The following is a 20,637-nucleotide window of genomic DNA, read 5'->3' as shown; positions in this document are numbered from 1 at the left end:
ACAGCTTCTCACACAGTACTATATCGAATGTAGAGTCTTTCAATTGTGGTGAAACAGAACAAAGTATCAATGTTAAAGCTGAATTAACTGCATTTTCAAGTGGTGCTCACTAAAAAGAGCAGCCTCTCCATTTTTTTGGCCAGGGCATGGTGTGATGGTGATTGTTGTTTTTTGTGCTTTCTGCCAATTATCCACATCTGCCGGTCTAAATGTCTGTTGTTTGTGGGTTCTTCCCTACAAGAGACTCCTTTAAGGGCCCGTGTGAACGTTTCTTTGCGCAGAAAAGTGTAGCTGTCGTTCAGGAGCACTGAGATGAAGCATTTGTCCGCTGAGAGAAAAACGCTGCACTTGCGTCTTGTCGCTATGACAACAATATCTTGACCCCACAGCTGTATAATCAACACTGCCCCTTTTGGTCTTACTATTTGTTTGTTTTTAATTTGACATCGGGACATCAGAGTAAGGAAAAGGATTCACAGGAGACGAGGCCAGGGAAAAGAAAAAGAGCAAAAGTGACATCACCAGCGCCTTTCTGAAAAGTTGAGAGATTTTCAACTTGAAGCGCTTGGAGCGGCTGCACAAAACAGGCGGAGCACACCTTTTCTCTGGGCAACCACCTGCTGCTGCAGACACTCGCTCCTCATTTGAAACAATTGAAAAAAGACGCAGAAAAACTTCTATGTGGACACAGGGCCGAACATTACATGTTTCAGTCACTTGAGCAGTAGAAAAATATATAATACATATTTAAATAAACCCAATCATATCAACCAAGTACCTACTGTAATTTTGGAACATGAATTATAATAAAAACTGTGCTTACACTTAAAAAAAAAAAATCCAAGTGTTTACCTGTAGATGAGAACCTCATCATCAGAGCAGTTGTACTGGAGCTGGTACATCTTCACTTTGGGGGCTGACTTGCTCACTGTCCACTTGACCAGTGCTGAGACAGCTGTCACCTCAGAGACGGACACAGTCCTTTCTGGTTGGATCTTTGGAGCCCCTTTGCTGACCCTAGTAGTCCCTGTGATATCAGAGAGGCGTGACTTTGGTGGTGCTGGCTGCCCGGTGCCATTGCTAAGGTGAGGGAGCTGTATGATGGACACCTCCACGGAGGCAGTGGACTCCCCAGCCACGTTAGCAGCAATGCAGGTGAAAGTGCCATAGTCCTTGGAGGTGGTGATGGTGATGCTAAGGGTACCATTGCTGTACACTGCGGTTCGGGTGGAATTCCCAAGCAGCCGGTCATCAGGGGAGATCCAGTGGATGGTGGGAGAAGGGTCTCCAGTTGCTTCGCACCTTAGGCTGGCCGTCTGGCCCTCCAAGACCAGCATTCTGTGGGTGTGCTGGGTGATCAGAGGTGGCTGACACACAAACTCCTCCTCCTTCACATTCCAAAAGTAACGACCCTTCAAGGCAGGAGGGGAAGCACAAGTCTCCAGGTCGTCATCTCTCTCAAGCCTCCGCAACCACAGCATCTCACAGTTACAGTGCAATGGATTCCCGCCCAGGCTTAGGGACAGCTGGGGAGCATAAGGTGTAGTCAGAATCATTGAGTCCTGGGCACGGGCAAAAATGGGGTCTGGGGGTAGCTTCTGCAAGCGATTTGAGGTCAGGTCCAATCTTGCCAGCCTTTCCAGGTCAGTGAAAGTTCCCTCTGGGATAAAGTCCAACAGATTGTGGTCCAGACTCAGCTGGTGCAGGTTAATCATCTGTCGGACTGAGTCCCAGGGTAGGGACATGAGGTTGTTATAGGAGAGATCTAGATCCTCCAAGGCAGGTGCCAGGTCCTCAAAGGCCTTTTCATGGATACGTCCAAGTTGGTTGTTGTTAACGATGAGGTGCTGCAGGTTGATCAAGCCTCGCAAGTCATCAGGGCCCAGCTCTATCAAGCGGTTGTTGTCCAGGTGAATTGAGCGCAGTGTTTCTAAGTCACCAAAAGAGAAGGGCTGAATGTAGCTAATGGTGTTCCTGGAGAGGGTAAGATCAACCAGGTCAGTCATATTGGCAAAGTCCTGTTGTGTTACGCGAAGGATGTAGTTGCCTCCCAGACGGAGCTCCACCGTGCTTCGGTCGATGTCCGGAGGCACAAACAGAAGACCTTTGGAGGGACATAATGTCCCCAGGGACTCGGACAGATTCTGGCATACACAGTACTTAGGGCATGCATGGGTGATCATCACTGTGGCTCCCAGGACCAGCAGGTAGGAGATGATGTGGTCCATGGTAGAGTCATACAAAGGAACCTGTGTGAGAAACAGAAAAATAAAAATTAGGTTAAGGTAATACTCATGAACATTATCATCTTTCAAAACTTAATCATCAATTCAACCCAGCCCCACTGAAAGACCACAGGAGGCACTCAGGTACAAAAGATCTGAGATGGAGCCACAGGCCCAACTATGTCCTACCCAGAACAATAACATTTTAAAATAATTTCCCAAAAACATCCGTTAAATGAGATCACTTTAAATGACTGTCTGCCTCATTTGAAATTATTATTTGAAGCGCTCAGGAATCATTAAACTTTTATTTTATCTTCCTGTGGCAGACTCACAGGGGGATCTGCCCTGAAGGGTTTCCTGTGAATGAAACGTTTGCTGCGGCAGAAACTGCACACGTGTTACCCACTGAGCCTCCTCTTTCAAGGAAGGTGGCCTCGTGAGTAATTTGTGTATGTGACATAGTCAAGCTGGTTTGATGTGCACTGGTGGCCTCAAGGGGTGATTACCCGCCCTGGTGCCTCCATGTTTGAAAAAATGTGGCGAAAGTGTGCTCTTAGATGCCCCCCTGGTAGATGGTAGTGACTTTTGTCAGCCGTAAAGTGTAAAGATTCTCTTGGGTTGCAGCTTAATAGGAAGTCTGTATATTGTGTTCGCTGCCACAGAGGAGAAATAAAACCTCTCTGTTGATGCATGTTACTACGGCGTCTTCCAGCACTGTTAATAGCTGAGCCGGCCTGGACTGTGAAAAGCTAGGGCCCAGCTACAAGCCAGTCTGAGCCCTTAAGTATATTAAAATAGCCTAAAGGCAGTTCAAGTTGAGGCTGTTTGTTCTCTTTTCTCCTCAGTCAGACTAAGGCGTCATTGAGTGGTTGAATTTTCAATGCACCATGCCAGCTCACCAGAGCCCTGGAACTGGCTTGTCTAAATGTACTGCAGCCATAATTAATGTTATTTATTAATTATTGCACCTGTGCTTTTCCTGCTTTGACAAGTCAGAATGTCTGCCACGATAATAGTAATAATATATCACTGAACCAAGCTTCCCTGGTTGAGACAACAACTGTGAATGTATTTAGGAAGTGAGTCACATGATTGATCACAGAATGTTTTGTTGTTTTTTGCAATTCTTTTTTCTTTTTCTTTTTTACTGTGATGACAGAAGAAAAGAGAGAAAAAAACACTACCAACACTGCTCAGTGATTCTGAATGACCCTTGAGTTTATAGCCTTACAACTTTACTTGGAGTTTAACCTAAACTAAAGACAACTGGAAGGTTTGTACAATGTTTGGGTGATTATTTTACCCTTATTAACCTGATTGTCTGAGTGCTTGTGTTTCTTGCCTCTTCAAACTTATCTTAAGTGATGTCACTGTTTCACTATCTTAGAAAATAATTCAGAGGAAGTGATAATTTAAAGCAAATGGGAATACAGTTGTAGACAGAAAGGGTCTGCTCTATGTAAGAACTGATAAAGAATTTGAGTAGGACTATGTTGGTAGAGCTAATACCACCTTAATAAACCACCAAAGCTTAGCACATAAAAAGGTTGGGGTGGTGCAGTGAGTCACAGCAGCAAATGACACTGGCCTGAAGTATTATGAGTGAGAAGTGAAAAGTTACACAATTGTAATAAAAGCTATATGAATTATCTGGATGTTGTCAGTAACCTTATATCCAGCCAAGTGATACTGAAGTATGATTGATGCCAATCAGATAACACAAGTGTGACTATAGTCCTCAGGGCTGAAGTCACTCTAGGCCCTAGTGAGTACACTCCTAGGTCCAATCCCAATAGAATGCTATAGTCCTAAAACTCAGAAATCAGTTAGCATGTTAGCACATCCGGTTCCCTCTTCACAAAGTCTGAGTTTTTTTTATGTGTTTTCAGTTAAATGTCTGAAATAAGTTGTGTGGTTACCACAGGCTGAAGATATTTACACATTTTATTCTACAACATAAAATACATCATTAAATATCCCACAGTTTATTTATAAAGTTCTTCTGTGTGTTAAAAACAGCAGTTGCTAACAAATGTCCAAATGAGACTACAGAGGTTGTCGGGGACATTAAACATCATCACAGCGAACACGGAGACTCATCTACTCACTAGTCTGTCTTTAAAGGCCGACTTTAGTTACAAAGTATTCTAACTAACTTTACAACTTGTATATTGATCAGTTTATAGAAAACCTGTATAGTAATTGTGTATGTCTTGATTGATAGTGCGATGTTGTGAATGAATTGCTAGCTTACATGAATGAGCTTACATGCTTTTCTATGTCCATCAGATAAATGGCAGATGGCAACAGATGGTCCCGTCTGTTTACATTAACACCATCGACGACTACTGATGACGTATGAGATCTTGAAGTGTCGTCCCATTTCAGAGGGGGAGATTTCAACCACTACCCACTGTAACTCTGTTCTTAGGGGCAAGGAGGCACTCGAAAACTAATGAAAAACCAAAATTATGAAATAAAATCCAAGTTGTTTCAACAATTTCTGCTTTTAGAAATTCAATCATTCACAGGCAGAAATAAGTAATTCAAAAAAACATGTTTCCATAGGACACTGGCATTTTACTCAAAACAACACAGTCTACTTGTCAATGGCATATATCTTGTGTTTGGCTTGTATAGTTCCATAATGGAGCCCGACACTGGAACAGCCTTTATCTGGGCGTTCATGTGACCCTGGTCCTTTTCTCTTGGTGCACTCAGGTGTAGATAATGCTGCAGTCATAATGTAGTCCTGTGATCAGGGAAAACAGTGCATTAGACAGCAGGTGCCCAGGGACAGTGTAAGATGGAACAGTGGGCTGCTGGCATACTGCAGAGTTAAACAGTGGTTTTATGGTCATAAATATGTATATGTCAGTCGTCAAATAAAACAGGACTCTGAGTGCAACCACTCATTCCAGCCTACGACACAACAACACCTGCAATTTTATGGATGCACTTTTGCACATGCGATAATCTCTGTGACATTCAGTGTAATGACTCAACAACAACAACCTGAAAGAGAAAGGACTGCGAATGTAGTATACCACTGTGCACATTTGCACATCATTACACAATATTAAGACAAACAGCATGAAATAAAAAGAACAGCATGCTTTCCAATATAAACTGAGATTATCCCTTTTTTCCTTACACATACACATGCACAGATGTCGAAACACGCAGACATACACCACTGCATTGTAAGATATTGTCTCTGTTGAATCATATCTCTGTATTGAGCTGGACTATCTATATTTCAATCAACTTCAACTGAAGGTTTTCTGCCACAATAAGCATCAGTGGATTTGATAGAGGTGCTGATGAAGGAATGGATAAGGAAAACTACGAGGGCTAACACTAACAAAAACAACAACAATTTGAATGAAGTTCTGCCTGTATTTTTTATATTGTATTTTGGGACCAGGAACTGTAGTACTTTTCAACAAAGCATAGTACATTTCATGCAACATAAAACATGTTGAACATAATCAACAAGTATGAGATTTTAACTTTGAGATATGTTTGATGGAGAAAACTGCTTCTGTAGAAGGTTGTGAGATGTTGTTGAAAGATGTAGAAAAAGGGAGGCCTGTGTATGTATATAAGAGGACTTTGGGTGAAGATTTGTTCTGCAAACTGATGTTTAAAAGTGAATAAAAAATTGCAGTTATCGCCCCACATCCGTGATTCTCTAGTCTTTGTCAGGATCTGTATCTTTCATTTCTGGCTGCATGGGACACGAAACGACCAGACTGTCCTCATCAGGTTGACTGTTCAAGCAGCTTATTAGGACCCATATTTTCATTTATATTATATATATATATATATATATATATATATATATATATATATATTTGGTGGCGACCTCTAATGGTCATAGTAATTATTACAGTAGTAAAGGAAGAAGTCAAGTGACGTAGTACAAAGAACAAAAAAGTCTGTATAGAATGGTGGTCGGGTGGATGGATGGGTTAAAAAAGCTCAGCACTTTCACCCAGGAGACCACTGTTTCTGCCCAGAGTTAATGGTAACTAAAAGTTAATGGTATTATGTTGTTTCTTTAAACTCACTTATGTAGTTGTCAAATGACATAAACTGAGTATGTACCAAACGTATTCATGTAAGTTAAGTTACATAAGTAGCAGACCTATTTTACCAGGCTGGCCGCACAGGATGCTTGTGTAGTGCTTGGCAGCTTTGCTGCTGCAGCGGCTTCTGCCTGCCCCATCTGTTTACATGGAGTCTGATCCCTTTACCCTGCTGAAAGAACGAGGTAGCAGAGGGGGAATGAGAGAGTGCACAGGAAAAACACTGCCCTTCACCTGTTGTGTGTATTCTCTTCATGTCTGTGACATATTCTACAGATACAGTCATTAAAACTGTAGTGAAACTCTGCTATGATGTGGACATGACCGTCTACAGGTTGTTTTCAGGTCTATTTTTGACGAGAACTGCGCGTGTCAAAAATGTTAACATGGTTAACATCTGTGATTCATACACTGATGGCAGAGGCTGCCATCCAAGGTACAGACCTGCTCATCAGGAGCAATTTGGGGTTCAGTATTTTGCTCAAGGATACTGCGACATACAGCCGGGGGAGCTGGGAACTCTAACCAGCAACTTTCCGATTACTGGACAACACGCTCTACCTCCTGAGCTACAGCTAAGTACTGTAAAAGTGCTTTTAAAGTGTGATGAGGAAACATCTTTTGTATAATACCTACAGCTCCTCTTTACTTAACCTCCATTTTGTCAATTCAGCTAAGATGGGAACAGGTCCTCATGCGGTTTACACAGTCTGCTATGTGATCCTACCTGCTGTTGTTCTATAAATGAAATGCACAGCTTTCTGTGCACTAAAGACATTTCTTTAAAAAGATCAACCAAACTGTATAGAACAACAAATGTTTCATCAACTGATGCAATCTCTTCAAATCAATATCAGATAAACAGAGTGAAACTGTCTCTAATATACTCGCTGTTGACACACTCCAACCCAGACTACAGTACACTCCAAATGACCTGCAAAGTCCTTTAGGACAGTGCCCACAGGGCCTGGGGAACACAAATAGAAGCATTTCATCACAGAGAGCAGATCAGCAGTTTAGTAAATCATCTGGTCAAAGTCAAGGGCGCTGTGTAGAGGATGGATGGTGTGGAGGTCAGGGAGTTAGCAAAACGAGATCTCTCCTGACAAGTCAAGCATTGCAGCCATGCAGGTGCCTCTCCTGTATGTTGACCAGAGCCTGGACAGCAGTAATCAGTGAAGGCCCTGATGTGAACACTCATCACAGCTCCTGACGGATACCACTGTGCTGACCCTGGGGCTGCCAGGCTCCAGAGGTGGATGGGAAGTGACCGGTACAGAGTCATTTCAGAGCAACACTTTTCTGAACAGAGGCAGGCCCATACTGTTACTATATGATAACCACAATAGTTTTAATACTACCTCCATTCCGTTGTGAAAGATTGTCAATATTGAATTTCCTGAACATCCACAGCTCTCACCAGCTCTGTTGTGCAAGCTGAAATTTCATTTTAGCGTGAGCTCCTGAGGGTATAGAGTCTGCACAGACAGCACCTGAGTTTGAATAGTAAAGAGGGAAAAAAAAGTGTCAGGACTGAAATATACAGAACCGCAGTTTGTCTGACAGCACTCTGCAGCAGCCAGTGGAGAATTCAGCTGAAGAAAAGGGAAATGGATGAAAAAGGGGAACAGCATCAGTGGATTCCAGTACACCTACACTGGCTGATTAATCTGTTAGCAGCAGATAAATATGGACAACAAATCTACAACAGAACCCTGTGCAAGGAGAGTTGGCTCCATAGCTGGCTATAGAATCATGACGGAAGACAATTTTTAGATAACAAGCTATGTATAGGTTTCAAAGACTTGTCTCTGAGATTGTGACAACAGTACAGAGGGTCCAATGCAGCATTTTATTCACAGCTGGGGTAAAAATGTTAAAATATTCAGGTCTATCTGCATCCTCCATGTTTCAGAGTTCAGCTCAGGGAAAACATGAACACAAACGCATCATCTTTGCCAAATATGCTGTTCCACATACAACAGCTGTTGATTATAGACTGCTATATAATACTGTAAAGGGTAACTCCACCAATTTCACACTTTAAAGATGTTGGGGAGTATTACTGCATATGTGAAAATAGTAGTATAAAGCCTTTTGTGGCTCCAGAGGAAGCTGCATGTGATCTGATAAACTGCCCTAGTGATGTCAGTCACTGGCTGTAAACACACTTTCACGTGTGAAACTGGTGGCGTTACCCTTTAAGTTACTCTATTGCAGTTTAAAAGCACTAGCGGTTGTATGTGGAACAGCATATTTGGCAAACTTTCTCTGGTTGAAAGTTTCAGTCTGTGTTGCCTCTCATCACACTCATTATGATGTTGGAAGGTGTGGTCGCAAAATGCTTTGTTGCAGAAGTAATGATGAATGAAAACAAAAAACATTTTTACATTCATTTGAATCACCAAAACACATTGTTTGTGACCTACCGCACATTTCCTTTTTTGGTAAAGCCAACTTTTTGTTTAAAATTGTGTCAATTCTGCAACACATCCTCACACCTAGTCAACTGAGCATGTTGACTGCCAGTGACTCCCTCAATAACACAAGTCACTGTTCACTGAAGCATACCAGCGACAGGTGTACAGGACCTTCCTCATATGCCTGCAGTTTGGTTAGGTTTAGGCCAAAAAACCTTCTTGGTTAGGTTTAGAAAATTTGAACTAGATTAACATTAATACCTTACTTATGTAACTTAAGTTATGTGTTATGTACGTGACATAAAAAAAAAAGTGTTAGGTCTCCACACCGACCTCCTCTTTATGTGGACTTTATTCATTCTTTATACTTCCCCACCTGACTGCCCCCTTTGCTGATGTAATAATTACTATGACCACTAGAGGTAGCAGCCTAACAAGAAGTGTAAATGGGCTCTAATAAGTTGCTTGCACAGTTGACCTAAAATGGGATTTTTTTGATGAGTGCAGGTTGAGATTCTGCCTTGGTAACAGGACTGTTTACTCTCTAGCAGTCTTCTTCTACCCTGACTTTGCTGGCTTTTTTAAAGAGCAGAGTCACTTCCTTTGGGCTTGTTTCCATAAACCTGGTTACTTGTTTCTTTTGAGACATCTGGCAACACTGCCAGCTACCTTTAATGAGTCAGCACACAAATGAAGTCCAGTTGTCAGATCTCAATGTCTGAGTATAGCAAAGACACACTGAAATAAGTTCCCCAACTCATTCATTCATTCATTCATTATGTGCTTATCCTTTACAAGGTGGTGAGGGTCTGACAAACTCTGATACTACACTCCGTTCATTGAGTTTGTTATTATAGCTGTCCTCTATTCAAAACAGTGTGAGCTTGTGATTGAGCAGGCGGCACATGTTAAATGTTGGATAATGTCATATATCTGGATTGCAGTCCAAGACAAATATTGTTAATTCACCGCAGCTAAATAGCAGCCTGAATCAACTGTGTGTTTGCTGTCGTGAACACACTTCATTCATCCTGTGGGCAGAGTGTGTGTGTGTGTGTGTGTGTGTGTGTGTGTGTGCGTGTGCGTGTGGGTGTGTGTATCCTTGCAAATTTGCTTGCAACTGACTAATGAACAGATTGTTTCAGGAAGTGATTCAGTTCAGTTCGTTCACCCAAAAGTTTATTTTTTTGTTTTTTTGCAACATTCTACACTATTTTTTTAAATACTTGAACAAACAGCTGATGCCATAATTTTATGGTGAAGCCATATTATACTTTTGTGTATAATGTTTATTTGTTAAATTGTGAAAACAAAGAGGAGAAAACTAAATAAAAATTCAGTTGTTTTAACACATTGAAATCCAAGCATTACTGGTCTGCCAAAGGGAATGTAAACATCCAGCCCTTTGGCAATACACTTTTTTTTTCAAAATCTGGCCCTTCTATAAAGGACTTGAAAAGGCCTGCTGTAGAGGTATCATTTCAGTTTGTGATCCTAGCAGTTAGCTCATACAGAAGCCATGAGTAAGTGGGGGACGCTGAGAGTTGTTTTTGAACTTATGGTGGGAGGATGTATTTACGTACCGCTGTACACCTGATGAGCACCAAGATCCAACATGACTCTGCTGCACGCAGCTGTTCATTCACTTTGAGCAAACACTCATGTATTCATCCTAAGCCAGTGACTACCTGTGCTGTGACCCAGTTAATACAGCGCTTTAGTGATGTATGTGATGTATTAAGTGATGTACAATTGAATCTGTTTGTTGAAATTGCTATACAATTGTAGCCAAATAAAGCTTGTTATTTCAGAGTGTCAGAAACATGTTTCACATCTTCTGCTCAAAATCATTTTCATGTTTGCAATGAACACAAACTGAAGTGTTTGAAGTGAAGTGAAGTGCTTCTCGGCCAACAAGGTGATCAAATGCACACTGAGTCTTTGAATTTTATCACTTTAGTTACAATGTTTAAAGGAGTACTATATAGTTTTGGAGATGCAATTCAAACTCAGAATGTTAATATTTGCAATAATAATAAGCTAATAATACAAACTTAGAAATATTTATTTTTTCCATTAATGAATAAACAAGCTGTTTGAAGCTAGAAAGGTGGCAGGGTCCGCCACATATAAACAAAGTAAAACAGTATAAAATTGTCTTGTCCTTTAAGATTAGTTTGTTTAGTCAGTTTATTCAGTCATGAAAACAAAGACAGTTTGTTTATTTACTTTGGTTAGGCAGAAAAAAAATCAGCCAATGAAGATCTTTCTCTTCTCATTAACATTTCTTCACCAACACTACAGAGTGCTCCTTTAAAGCTAAATCCAAAAGATTTGCTAAGCCATTCAAAATGATTCAAATTTGATAACATGCTGTCTAACCCAAACTCAAGTATACAGTGAAGTACCAAGACATTTTCTTTTACACTGAAAAAAAATAATGCATTGGATTTACTCAGTTCAATAGTGGACATTGGTTGCACATAGATTATTTCTTTGTCAGAAACTCACAAAATTGTGTGAAAGCAACACAAACTATGTGTGTTCAATCAACACAAGTAAGTAGTGTTGATAAAGAATGATTGAAATGTGTTTCGATAAAGTTAATTAAACTCTTTGGTCATTTTCCTCCTACACAATTTCATCACTCTATTCCAACACAATTCAATCCCTTTTATTGCAACACTATTTGTTATTTAAATATTCTGATGTCAGTTACATTTTCATAGATGTAATAGTTAAATTACAATTCATTACTTTTGTTTATACACAGTATTTACTATAAATATTTATTTGAATTTATATAAAAGTTTTTTTTTAATTCAAATTAATTTAAAACAATTAAAACTTGAATTAATCAATAATTTCTTGTTGTCTAATACTTTTCAATTAGATTTTTCTTGATCATTCTTAACATTAAACATTTTTTCCCCATTGAAAATGATGAAACAGTTTGCAAATGATGTAACAGTTAGAACCTTTATTCCAGAACCTGGAAAAACCGCAAATATTTGCAACATTAAATGTGCAAGGATAAAAAAATAAATCACATAAAATGTAAAATTGTCTCAGCTAGGAAAAATACTACACTTCAGATGCGAGTGTTTCAGCCTGGTGACACCAATTATCAATGTCACCAAATGTTTCCATCTTACAGCTATATCAACCACTGCTGTCTCATAAGGAATACAATGTGTATTTTAAACTTTTTCAGATGCCAACAGTCAGTGTTGTTAAATGTAACATGTACTCTTGCACCAGATGATCAGGATCTCGTTAAGGTAGACACTGATATCTTTGTCTTTCATAACATGTATCCCCAATGTGGGCTGCTCAATAGATCCCTGGATGAGAGCTTCATGATCTGTGACCTGTAGAATCCAAATTCACAAAACAAAACAAGATGAGATTAAATGTTGGCATTCACCAGTTAAGTTAAATAGAGTCATAGAGTCAGGAATGTGCACATACATGAACATAAAATGAACTGCACTCGCAGGCCATATACAAGCTGAAAGAGTTGTTGGTGTGTGTCATCATTCCTTCTATCCATGCAGTCTGTGAAGTGATGACTTTGTAACCTGACCACACTGACTGACATGGAGGAAAGAATCCACAGAACTCGTTGCAGTAGATCGTGGTCATACACAAATTCAGCTTTTATCTGAAAAAAAAAAAAAGAAGAGTAAACACAGACATAAAACATACAGCAGTGATTTAGTAAGACAGGCAAACATTTATTCCAATTAAGTTACTTTTGTCATTACTACTGAGTGACAATAACTAAAATAAATGTGATTTTCGAATTGATTTTGTTTTCCCAACTGCCTGGTGAAGATTACCATCTAATTAATTATCAACCATCTTAAAATGCAGTCATAAATCAAAAGAAGAGAAAAGGAGTAGTTTGAGACTGTTGCATGAACTCAACAGCACATCTTTTGCACACATTTCATGAATAACACATTACACAAAAAGGTTTTAAAAGCTTTTTAAGGTATAATGTTAATGTTAGCAGCTAACTGGCTCAAGTTGCTTACTGGCAGATGACAGCTCAGCAAAAAATAATGCAGATTTACAGTCCATCTCTAACTCCTACTGATTTGATAGGTTTTAATTACCTTCACTGTGTAGAAAGTCCTGCAGGTCCACAACAAATCCTCTGACACAAGAGAGAAAATGGTGCAGTCTGTAACGGTCCTTGGCTGTTATTGCACCTGTTTTCAGGAGGCGGGGCTTTCCATTTTGAACGAAACATAACTCCTTTGAGTCATCTCAACATGATTGAGACTAGTAGACTTTACATCCCTCAAGATTAAACGAGTTCTACAAGAAACATGTCTGAGAGAAAAACATAAATGAATTGTCTAGCATTCACTAAATGCATTTTTGTAAACCCACCATTTCCCTTTTTTCAGTGTTTTTATTAAAGAGGGTCAAAGATCAAAGATTAGATGCACTAAGATTCTATCAGTGACATTGCCATAAGCGATTAAGCCAATTACATCTGACCAAACAGAGCAGATTTTTGATCCAGTAAAGCTTTTCATATGGTGATTCACTTCTTCTTATCATGTCTTCTTTAAACTGCTAAAATCCTCTCAACGTTCAAAGGCATGAGATCACAAGGGAGAGCCAGCTGTTAGATCTAGTATGCTGCATATGCCATATAGTGGGCATGTTGAGTGAATGACTAACTACAGCTCTCAGTGTAGTGTCACATGATTAATGCTGTTGGGGGCTTTTTAAAACACTGCACCTTATAACAGCATTCAAAATAAAATCCTGCACTAAATGTATGTTTTCTGCTCATATTCAGCAGTTAAAGAATATCATGGCTACTGCACCAAAGAGGTTGTACAGCACAAACGTGTAGGTTTTCTGTATATTCTGGGCTGGGAAGGATTCAGCACAGACAGAACAATCAGACTAATCACAGGCACATTGGTAAAATTTGGGTGTAAGTGTGCATTTTGAGATTTTTCTCTGCAGGAGGGCAGCTAAAGAAGCAGGATCAGGCCCTGATGTTTAATCTAATCTCCAAGACACGGCAGACTACCTCCTATTAGCATTCTGCTGCTGCTGGGTTTTGTGAACAGCTCTAAGTAGCTTTTCAGCAGAAATCTGTCTGTCGTCTTTAGAAGGATGCAGAGTCTGCAAGATGTTACACTGAGTTTGTACTTAAGGGGATGAATGTAGAGTGCAGAGCTTAACAGAGACAGTTCTAGTGTTAGCCTGAGAAGGTGTGACCTGTGAGCTGGAATTTAGGTGGCCGCAGGCTGAGGTTTAGAGAAGAGAACAGATAATAAAAGAATGACAGGTCTGCTGGGTATGAAACATATGTTTCAAAATTAGAAGAAAAGAACAATGTTAAAAGTCATGGCTATTAACTGACACTAAAATATTTTAGGTTCTAGCATCCAAAACACTTCAGGTTTTTGAATCTCTTCATTCTACTAACACAGGTTCATTCTCACCAGAATATACAGAATAAACAGAAAGCAGCTTAAATATGTAAATATAGCACCAAAAATACAGAATAGTGAAGTGATGCACCGCACGTTATTCGTGAAAAATGCTAATTCTCTTCACGGAAAAAAATAGGGAAATACAGTGAGCTTTCACTGTGATTTGAGAAAAAACAACTTCAATAGATGAAAAATATTGTTTTCTTTTTATCATGCATACATGAAACCAAGACTGTTTTGGTGAGTTTATTTAGTTTGTGTCCAGTTTGAATGAAGTGTGTTTCTACAATGAGTTAACAAAGCGATTGAGCTCGTCAATTTAAGTAAAAGAGACAATCCAGATGTGTGTGGTTGTATTTTTCTGTTTAGTAAGGAAAAAAGATCTAAGAGTGTTTAATTTCTTGACATTGTGTGAGTTTATTGTGTTTATTTATTACACTAGGAGCTAAGAGAGCTTGTGAAACAGCAAACCGGCCACTTGCAGACATCTCCCAGCTGAAACTACGGGGCCGTACTGTTGGACCATCTCCTCTTTAGTTATGGTCTTATGATAAAGGACGGGCCGGCGCTAGCTGGTTAGCATGCTAACTTCAGTAGACATCTCTATAACACAGGATGTAGACGTCTGTGACATATCGTCAACACTGTTGTTTCTTCTCACAATAACGTTTGTTTATTTTGAATGTTTTAAATTTCAATTCTGGACATATCTTACAAAGTGCTCCTTTAAAGCAATAAAAAGACAACAACAAAAAAAACCCATATAAACATTAGGACGCTGACGTCCGTGTTTTCACTCATAATTGTGTCAACCTCAACAAGACACATACACACCCAAGCCTCCACGTGCACACACACTATTTCTGAGACAGATGCAGTCCATTTGTGTGGCTTTCTGCTGCAGTGCCATGTCGAGTTTTCCAGCATGGCTGTGTGTATTTTTCTAGTTACACCGATCTCATTTATCAAACGTGACAGGAAGGCGTTTTGGTAAGAGCCACTCAGGGTAAAGATCAGCTTATTCAGCTAACTAACAGAGAGAAGAGAAAGAAAAACACCCTGGCAGTCATTCCACAGCCCCAGCTCTCTTGTTAATAACCCCACAGCTGGTTCAGTAGCGGCTCAGCGTCTGCCTCTCTCTCTCTCTGTTCGGCAGGTCTGAACCCTGCTTCCAGGAGGCTCTGTTCAAAAGATTCATAATTTCAGTTGGAAGCAGAAGTGACATCATGAAATTGCTTCTCTATTGTCTGGCTAATTAACCTTCTTGCTTAGTGCTCGGAATAGTCTGTAAGATTCCTCTCTGGTGTGACAGCGGTACCACAGGGCTGCTCTGCTTCCAGAGAACATCAGCGGTTCAACAAAGACTCTTTCCCCTCTACAGAGCTGCAAGCTGCCCTTTGGTGGAAATGCTTACCCGACATGAAGTGACACATTGTGGACATTCTGCGGACAATCACATGAAGAAACTTCAACAAGTACAGCTGTGAAAGGCACCAGCCTGGACTGAAAATGAGAATAGCCAAAAAAACAGACAAAGTGTAAAAAGTATTTGGAACAAAGACTGCAGAAAATCAGTGAGACAGCACCTCAAACTGTTCTACAGGGATGTTTCCGAGCTTGGATTAAGGTTTGTGTTCAACCTAGGTTTGTTGCTCAGAACATCACTTCTATCAATCAGTAACATTTGTCACAGTAAGTCATGACATGTAGCAATCAGAAACAGGACAATCAGAAATTGTTCATCCAGCTGTTAAGTTTAGACTTGTTTCCACGTAGCTCTGTGTGCATTTGCATAGTCATGTCCAGTCATTCCTACAAGAACCTCCGTCCTCACTGATGTGTCTGCAAAAACTCCTCCTTTCGTTTTTTCTAATATTGTAAACTGAAAATGTTAACTTTTTAAGGATTTCAGACAGACTGTATACACTGTGTGCCACAGGAAGTTAGCATCAAGAAATTAGCTAAGTGAAAAGTTTGACAGCATGTCAGCTACACTGGTAGCATAGCTATTTTATAGTTCACAAAAGTGGCTGAACCAGGAAGGCCAACCTCCTCAGTTATCTGTCGCTGCATTACTGGTCCTGTTTTATTCAAAGAGGCTATGTCATGTTAGTGGTAGCGTTTCTATTCATGCATGTCCTTGTGCTGAACACTAGGGGCTTACATCTGTAATTATGGATACAAAACACAACTATGGAACAATTGATTGTTTTTTGCAATGCTGTAGTATTCAGGGATCTCAGCACATACTTTGCTTGTAGTTGGATGACAGAAGTTTCCCCTCGACGGCTAAACATCATCTTCACAGTTGCTGGAGACAGACCATCCAAATTTATGCACAAAAAGTGGAGCCAATGTAAAGTTAATTTTTTTTTTTTAGGATTTCCTCAATTTTTATCAGCAAACACAGGAATTTCCTTGATAATTTTATGTTTTTATTTTTTTTATTTTAAGTGTCATGATGTTGTTTAAAAATCTTTACCACACAACTTGGGATAAAGCCATGATTTTGGTAGAGAAATTTGCAATCTGTTATTTTTCTATTTTCTTGGTGTAACACAAGTAAAACTTAAATATACACCCTCAATTCCCAAAAACATACAGAAGCCATGATCTAAGCATCTCAGTGAGGAGAAGGTGCCATTCAGAGTGTCACGGTTCTACTGTGGCAGTCTGGCTTTTTGTTGTTTTGTTGTTTACCCTATCTGTCTTTCCCCCTCCCTTCTCCCTCCCCTGCTCCTTTCCCAGTGGTTGTGTCTGTGTCTGTGGAAGCAGCAGCGGTGTCTGCAGCAGCGGAGAGGCGCACCTGCAGATCATCTTCTCATCAACCTCTGCCAGATTGTTCCGTCCTGTATGGTGGCTATATCAGTGCTCTTGTTATTGTATTCACTTATTTTCTAAGTGATTTCTAGTGTCGAGACTTTCTTGTGCCTATGCTCCAAAGTTTTTTCCCTGACTGGGCTTTGTCTGATGCTTATGTTTTTTCCCCTCGTGTGCAGAACCTCCAGCACCTCTCCATTCTGCTTCCTGCTCCACTGAGATCCCTCCATGCCGCCACCAGACAATCCAGCCAGCCTGCCTGCTCTTCTCGTCAGCTACTCCCACAAGAACTCTGTCCCAAATAAATACCTTTAATCTGATGTCCAGCCTCTGGTCTCTGTATTTTGGGTCCAAACAAAACCCCACCGTAACACAGAGATCTTTATGAACAAATGATCACAGCATTTGTGCGTTGTTGAAGTACTCCAATGGTCAGTCAAATAGTAATGTGGCATAAAATGAAAAGTACTTTTAACTGTCTTTGCACCTCATGACCATTACCATCTGGCCATGATAAGCTGAGACTTCTGCAAGTCAAGCAAAAATCTTATTTTAGTCTTAAAATCTTTTTGAATGAAAAGAAAAAAATTAATATAGAATTGTTATCATAAAAGCGTTTGAGAAAAATGTATTGTCTTTACATTTTTAGGGCTTTGGAGAATTCCCCAAACACTGTCACTGACAAGTCTGCAGTTCCAGACATTCATAAAATATTGATAAGGGTAATAATTGTGCAAATGTGGTGGCAAATACTGATAGGACAAATGTCAAAAAGCAGTTTTAGAAAGCAGCACTCTGCTCCTATCTGAAATATGAAAGAGCCTCTTCTGCTGCTGTAATGCAGAGTAGCTTCTAACCTCCCTCTCTGCACTATAGATCACAATGCCATGGATCACTGACCTTCACGGTCAGGCCTCTCCAGGGACAATACTGCGAGAGATAACAGGCTCCAATGAGAGGAATCTCCTCAAATGCCAGGGCAGCTGAGTAGAGGGCAAAACACACCACACCCTACTCCCTCTCTGAGGCAACAAGTAAACTTTGATAAACAGTGAGTCTATAAAATATTAACATCAGATTTCAAAATCCCATGAATTGAAACCACAACACAGCATACAAGAGCTGATATTAAATTAATTGCAGAGAAATAAATAAACAAGAATAGCAGAAATACTTTTCATTAACTAATTCATCCAATCACTTTAACTTTGTTCTTTGCAGGTTTTCCGTCCCCATTCATCTTAACACATGTTGCAGATGTTTCACATTGAAAACCTGCCAGGAAAGCATGGCAGGCTTTTAATGTGCAAAACTTTTGTGCAGGCAGTGTCGACTTTCATTGACAGAAACTCAATATGAACAAAAGACCCTCCAACGCAGAACCATTGGAGGTGAACAAAAACAGTATTTCTGTATATCGAGGGTAAGTACTGGACCCATTGCTATTCAGTTTGTATATGTTGCTTCTTGGCCCCATAGTTCAGATGTTTAACATGTTATGAGAACACATTAAGACCCTGTCCTTATCAGAAAAAACGACCAAATTTGATGAAAATGAAAGCAGTTACAAGCCATATTTACAGCAACCTCTTGCCGCTATAATAATTATTACAGCTGCAAAGGAGGAGGTGAGGAGAAGTAATTTAAAAAGTAAAAAAAGTCTGTATAGGGAGGAGGTCGGAATGGATGATCAGGTAAAACAAGACTTATTTAGGAGGCTGCTGTTCAAGTACAGTGTGAAACCAGGTCAGCGGTGAGTTCTTTTAAGTTACGAATGAAGTGAAGTGATCATGTACATAATATAACATATATGTTAGTAAATGAGGTACATTATGATGAAGGTGTGGTGTTGTAACGTTGCATGGAAACGATAGAAGAATGATGATATACTGTTTGTTATTTTGGGAGACACTGACAGTTGACCAGTTGATCAGGTGTGAAGATGTATTGTGTCATAAGAATGCTGATGACACACCTGGAGATTTATGTTACACAAGCCCCAGCAGCTCAACAAAGGCAAGATTATTGTCATTATTGTTGAAATTATTGTACTAAAACTCTCACACACGTCACAAATCTGCTCTTTTCATCTAAAAAATATATCCAGTGATCAGCTGATGCAGAAAAACCTGGATGTGTCTCTAGCTGGCTGAGCTACAGCGATGTCCACCTCACTGTTATACCTGAATGACTATGGGCATACAGCAATGACATAGATGGATTACAGCGGTTACAAATGGCTGCCAGAATCTTGACAAAATGCATTTGATCACATTACACCTGTTCAGCTGAGTTTAACAACTGATTAAAGCAACTTACTCCTTACTGTAAAGTCCTACATGGCCTCTTAATGTCAACCCGTCAGACATCTAAAGGTTCTTTGCCTCAGACCTTTTGGTCAGGTTGAAGGGTTAAATGAAAACTGTGTTTTTATGTTGATGAAGGTTCTCAGTCATCCAGGTCATGGGAAATCTAGGTGCTGCATCATAGGCAACTGGACTTGTTTCAGTTTCTTGAAGACGTTTCACCTCTCATCCAAGAGGCTTCTTGAGTTCTAACTAACTGCAGAGGAGTTGGTTGGCTTTTAAACTCTGTGTGGGTGTGTTCTTACAGAGTCGTTAAGGACACGTGTGAGCTCTGAGTTTCAGAGTCGTTAGGGTTTCTAAGGCTAGGTGAGCCCAGATGTGAATGGTTGTTAAGCTGTCTGGGGAGAGAACTCAGTACAGCATTGTAGGTGGGTGATAAGTCATGTCTTAACCACCTCCTCTGTTCAAAGACGGTCGTTCCAGTTTGACATAGATGGATTCATTTACTCCTCTTTCAAACCATCTGTCTTCTCTGGCCAAGGTGTTTACATTGTTGTCCTCAAAGGAATGATTTGTCTCCTTCAGATGTACCTGGGCTCACCTAGCCTTAGAAACCCACATGAAGGCCAGTTTGACCAACAACCCACAAGTGGCCCTAATGACTCTGAAACTCAGAGCTCACACGTGTCCTAACGACTCTGTAAAAACACTCCCGCACAGAGTTTAAAAGCCTGCCAACTCCTCTGCAGTTAGTTAGAACTGAAGAAGCCTCTTGGATGAGAGGTGAAACGTGTTTTTATGGCCTTTGCTCCTGGAACACCTCATCAGGTTACAGTAGCTGTGCTCCAACATTAACACAGTTCACGAATAGACTAAAAACTTATTTTCCCCTGTACCTTTAAGTCCGACCCATGGAGTCCCCACCTCCTACAGGACTCAAAGGACCCACAGTCAATGCCCTGGTGCCAGACACCACATCAGGACACCCCCACAGGTCTGAGTGGGGCCTCCATGGATAGGCCTTGTTCCAGGATGTCCCACATATGCTTGATTGGCGATCTGGGGAAGTTAGAGACCAGATCAATGAGCTCTGTGTCACGTTCGGTCCATTCCTTGGCAGTTTTATGCGGTTTTAGCAGGGCGCATGGTCTTGCTAGGGAGGCACTGCCATCAGGTAATGCCAAAGCCATGGGAGTTGTATTTGGGTGGGTGGTATGTGTCTGATGGGTGTATGGTAGAAGGTAGTTCCACTTAAAAAAAAGTCCATTCTTGAATTCAAAAGTTTGATTTGATCACTGAACACT

At 40.3% G+C, this 20,637-nt stretch overlaps 1 protein-coding gene across 4 annotated transcripts in view; it reads right to left on the bottom strand.

The window, feature by feature from the left end:
• The window catches only part of lrfn2b (leucine rich repeat and fibronectin type III domain containing 2b), a 151,859-nt gene that overhangs the window by 9,299 nt on the left and 121,923 nt on the right, over positions 1–20,637 (bottom strand). For 3 of the 4 annotated variants that reach the window (XM_084378171.1, XM_084378170.1, XM_084378173.1), the window contains one exon: positions 853–2,249. In XM_084378171.1, coding sequence (XP_084234297.1) covers positions 853–2,228 — 1,376 coding nt within the window. In that variant the 5' untranslated portion in view covers positions 2,229–2,249. Of the gene's footprint in view, positions 1–852; positions 2,250–20,229; positions 20,393–20,637 lie in introns of all 4 variants that reach the window. The other variant, XM_084378172.1, reaches the window with a different exon arrangement.

Source organism: Pagrus pagrus, assembly GCF_965226575.1.
Source record: "Pagrus pagrus genome assembly, chromosome: 16".
NCBI classification, from domain to species: Eukaryota; Metazoa; Chordata; class Actinopteri; order Spariformes; family Sparidae; genus Pagrus; species Pagrus pagrus.
Note: the sequence above shows the minus strand (reverse complement) of the source record. Positions and strands in the feature narration are given on the sequence as shown.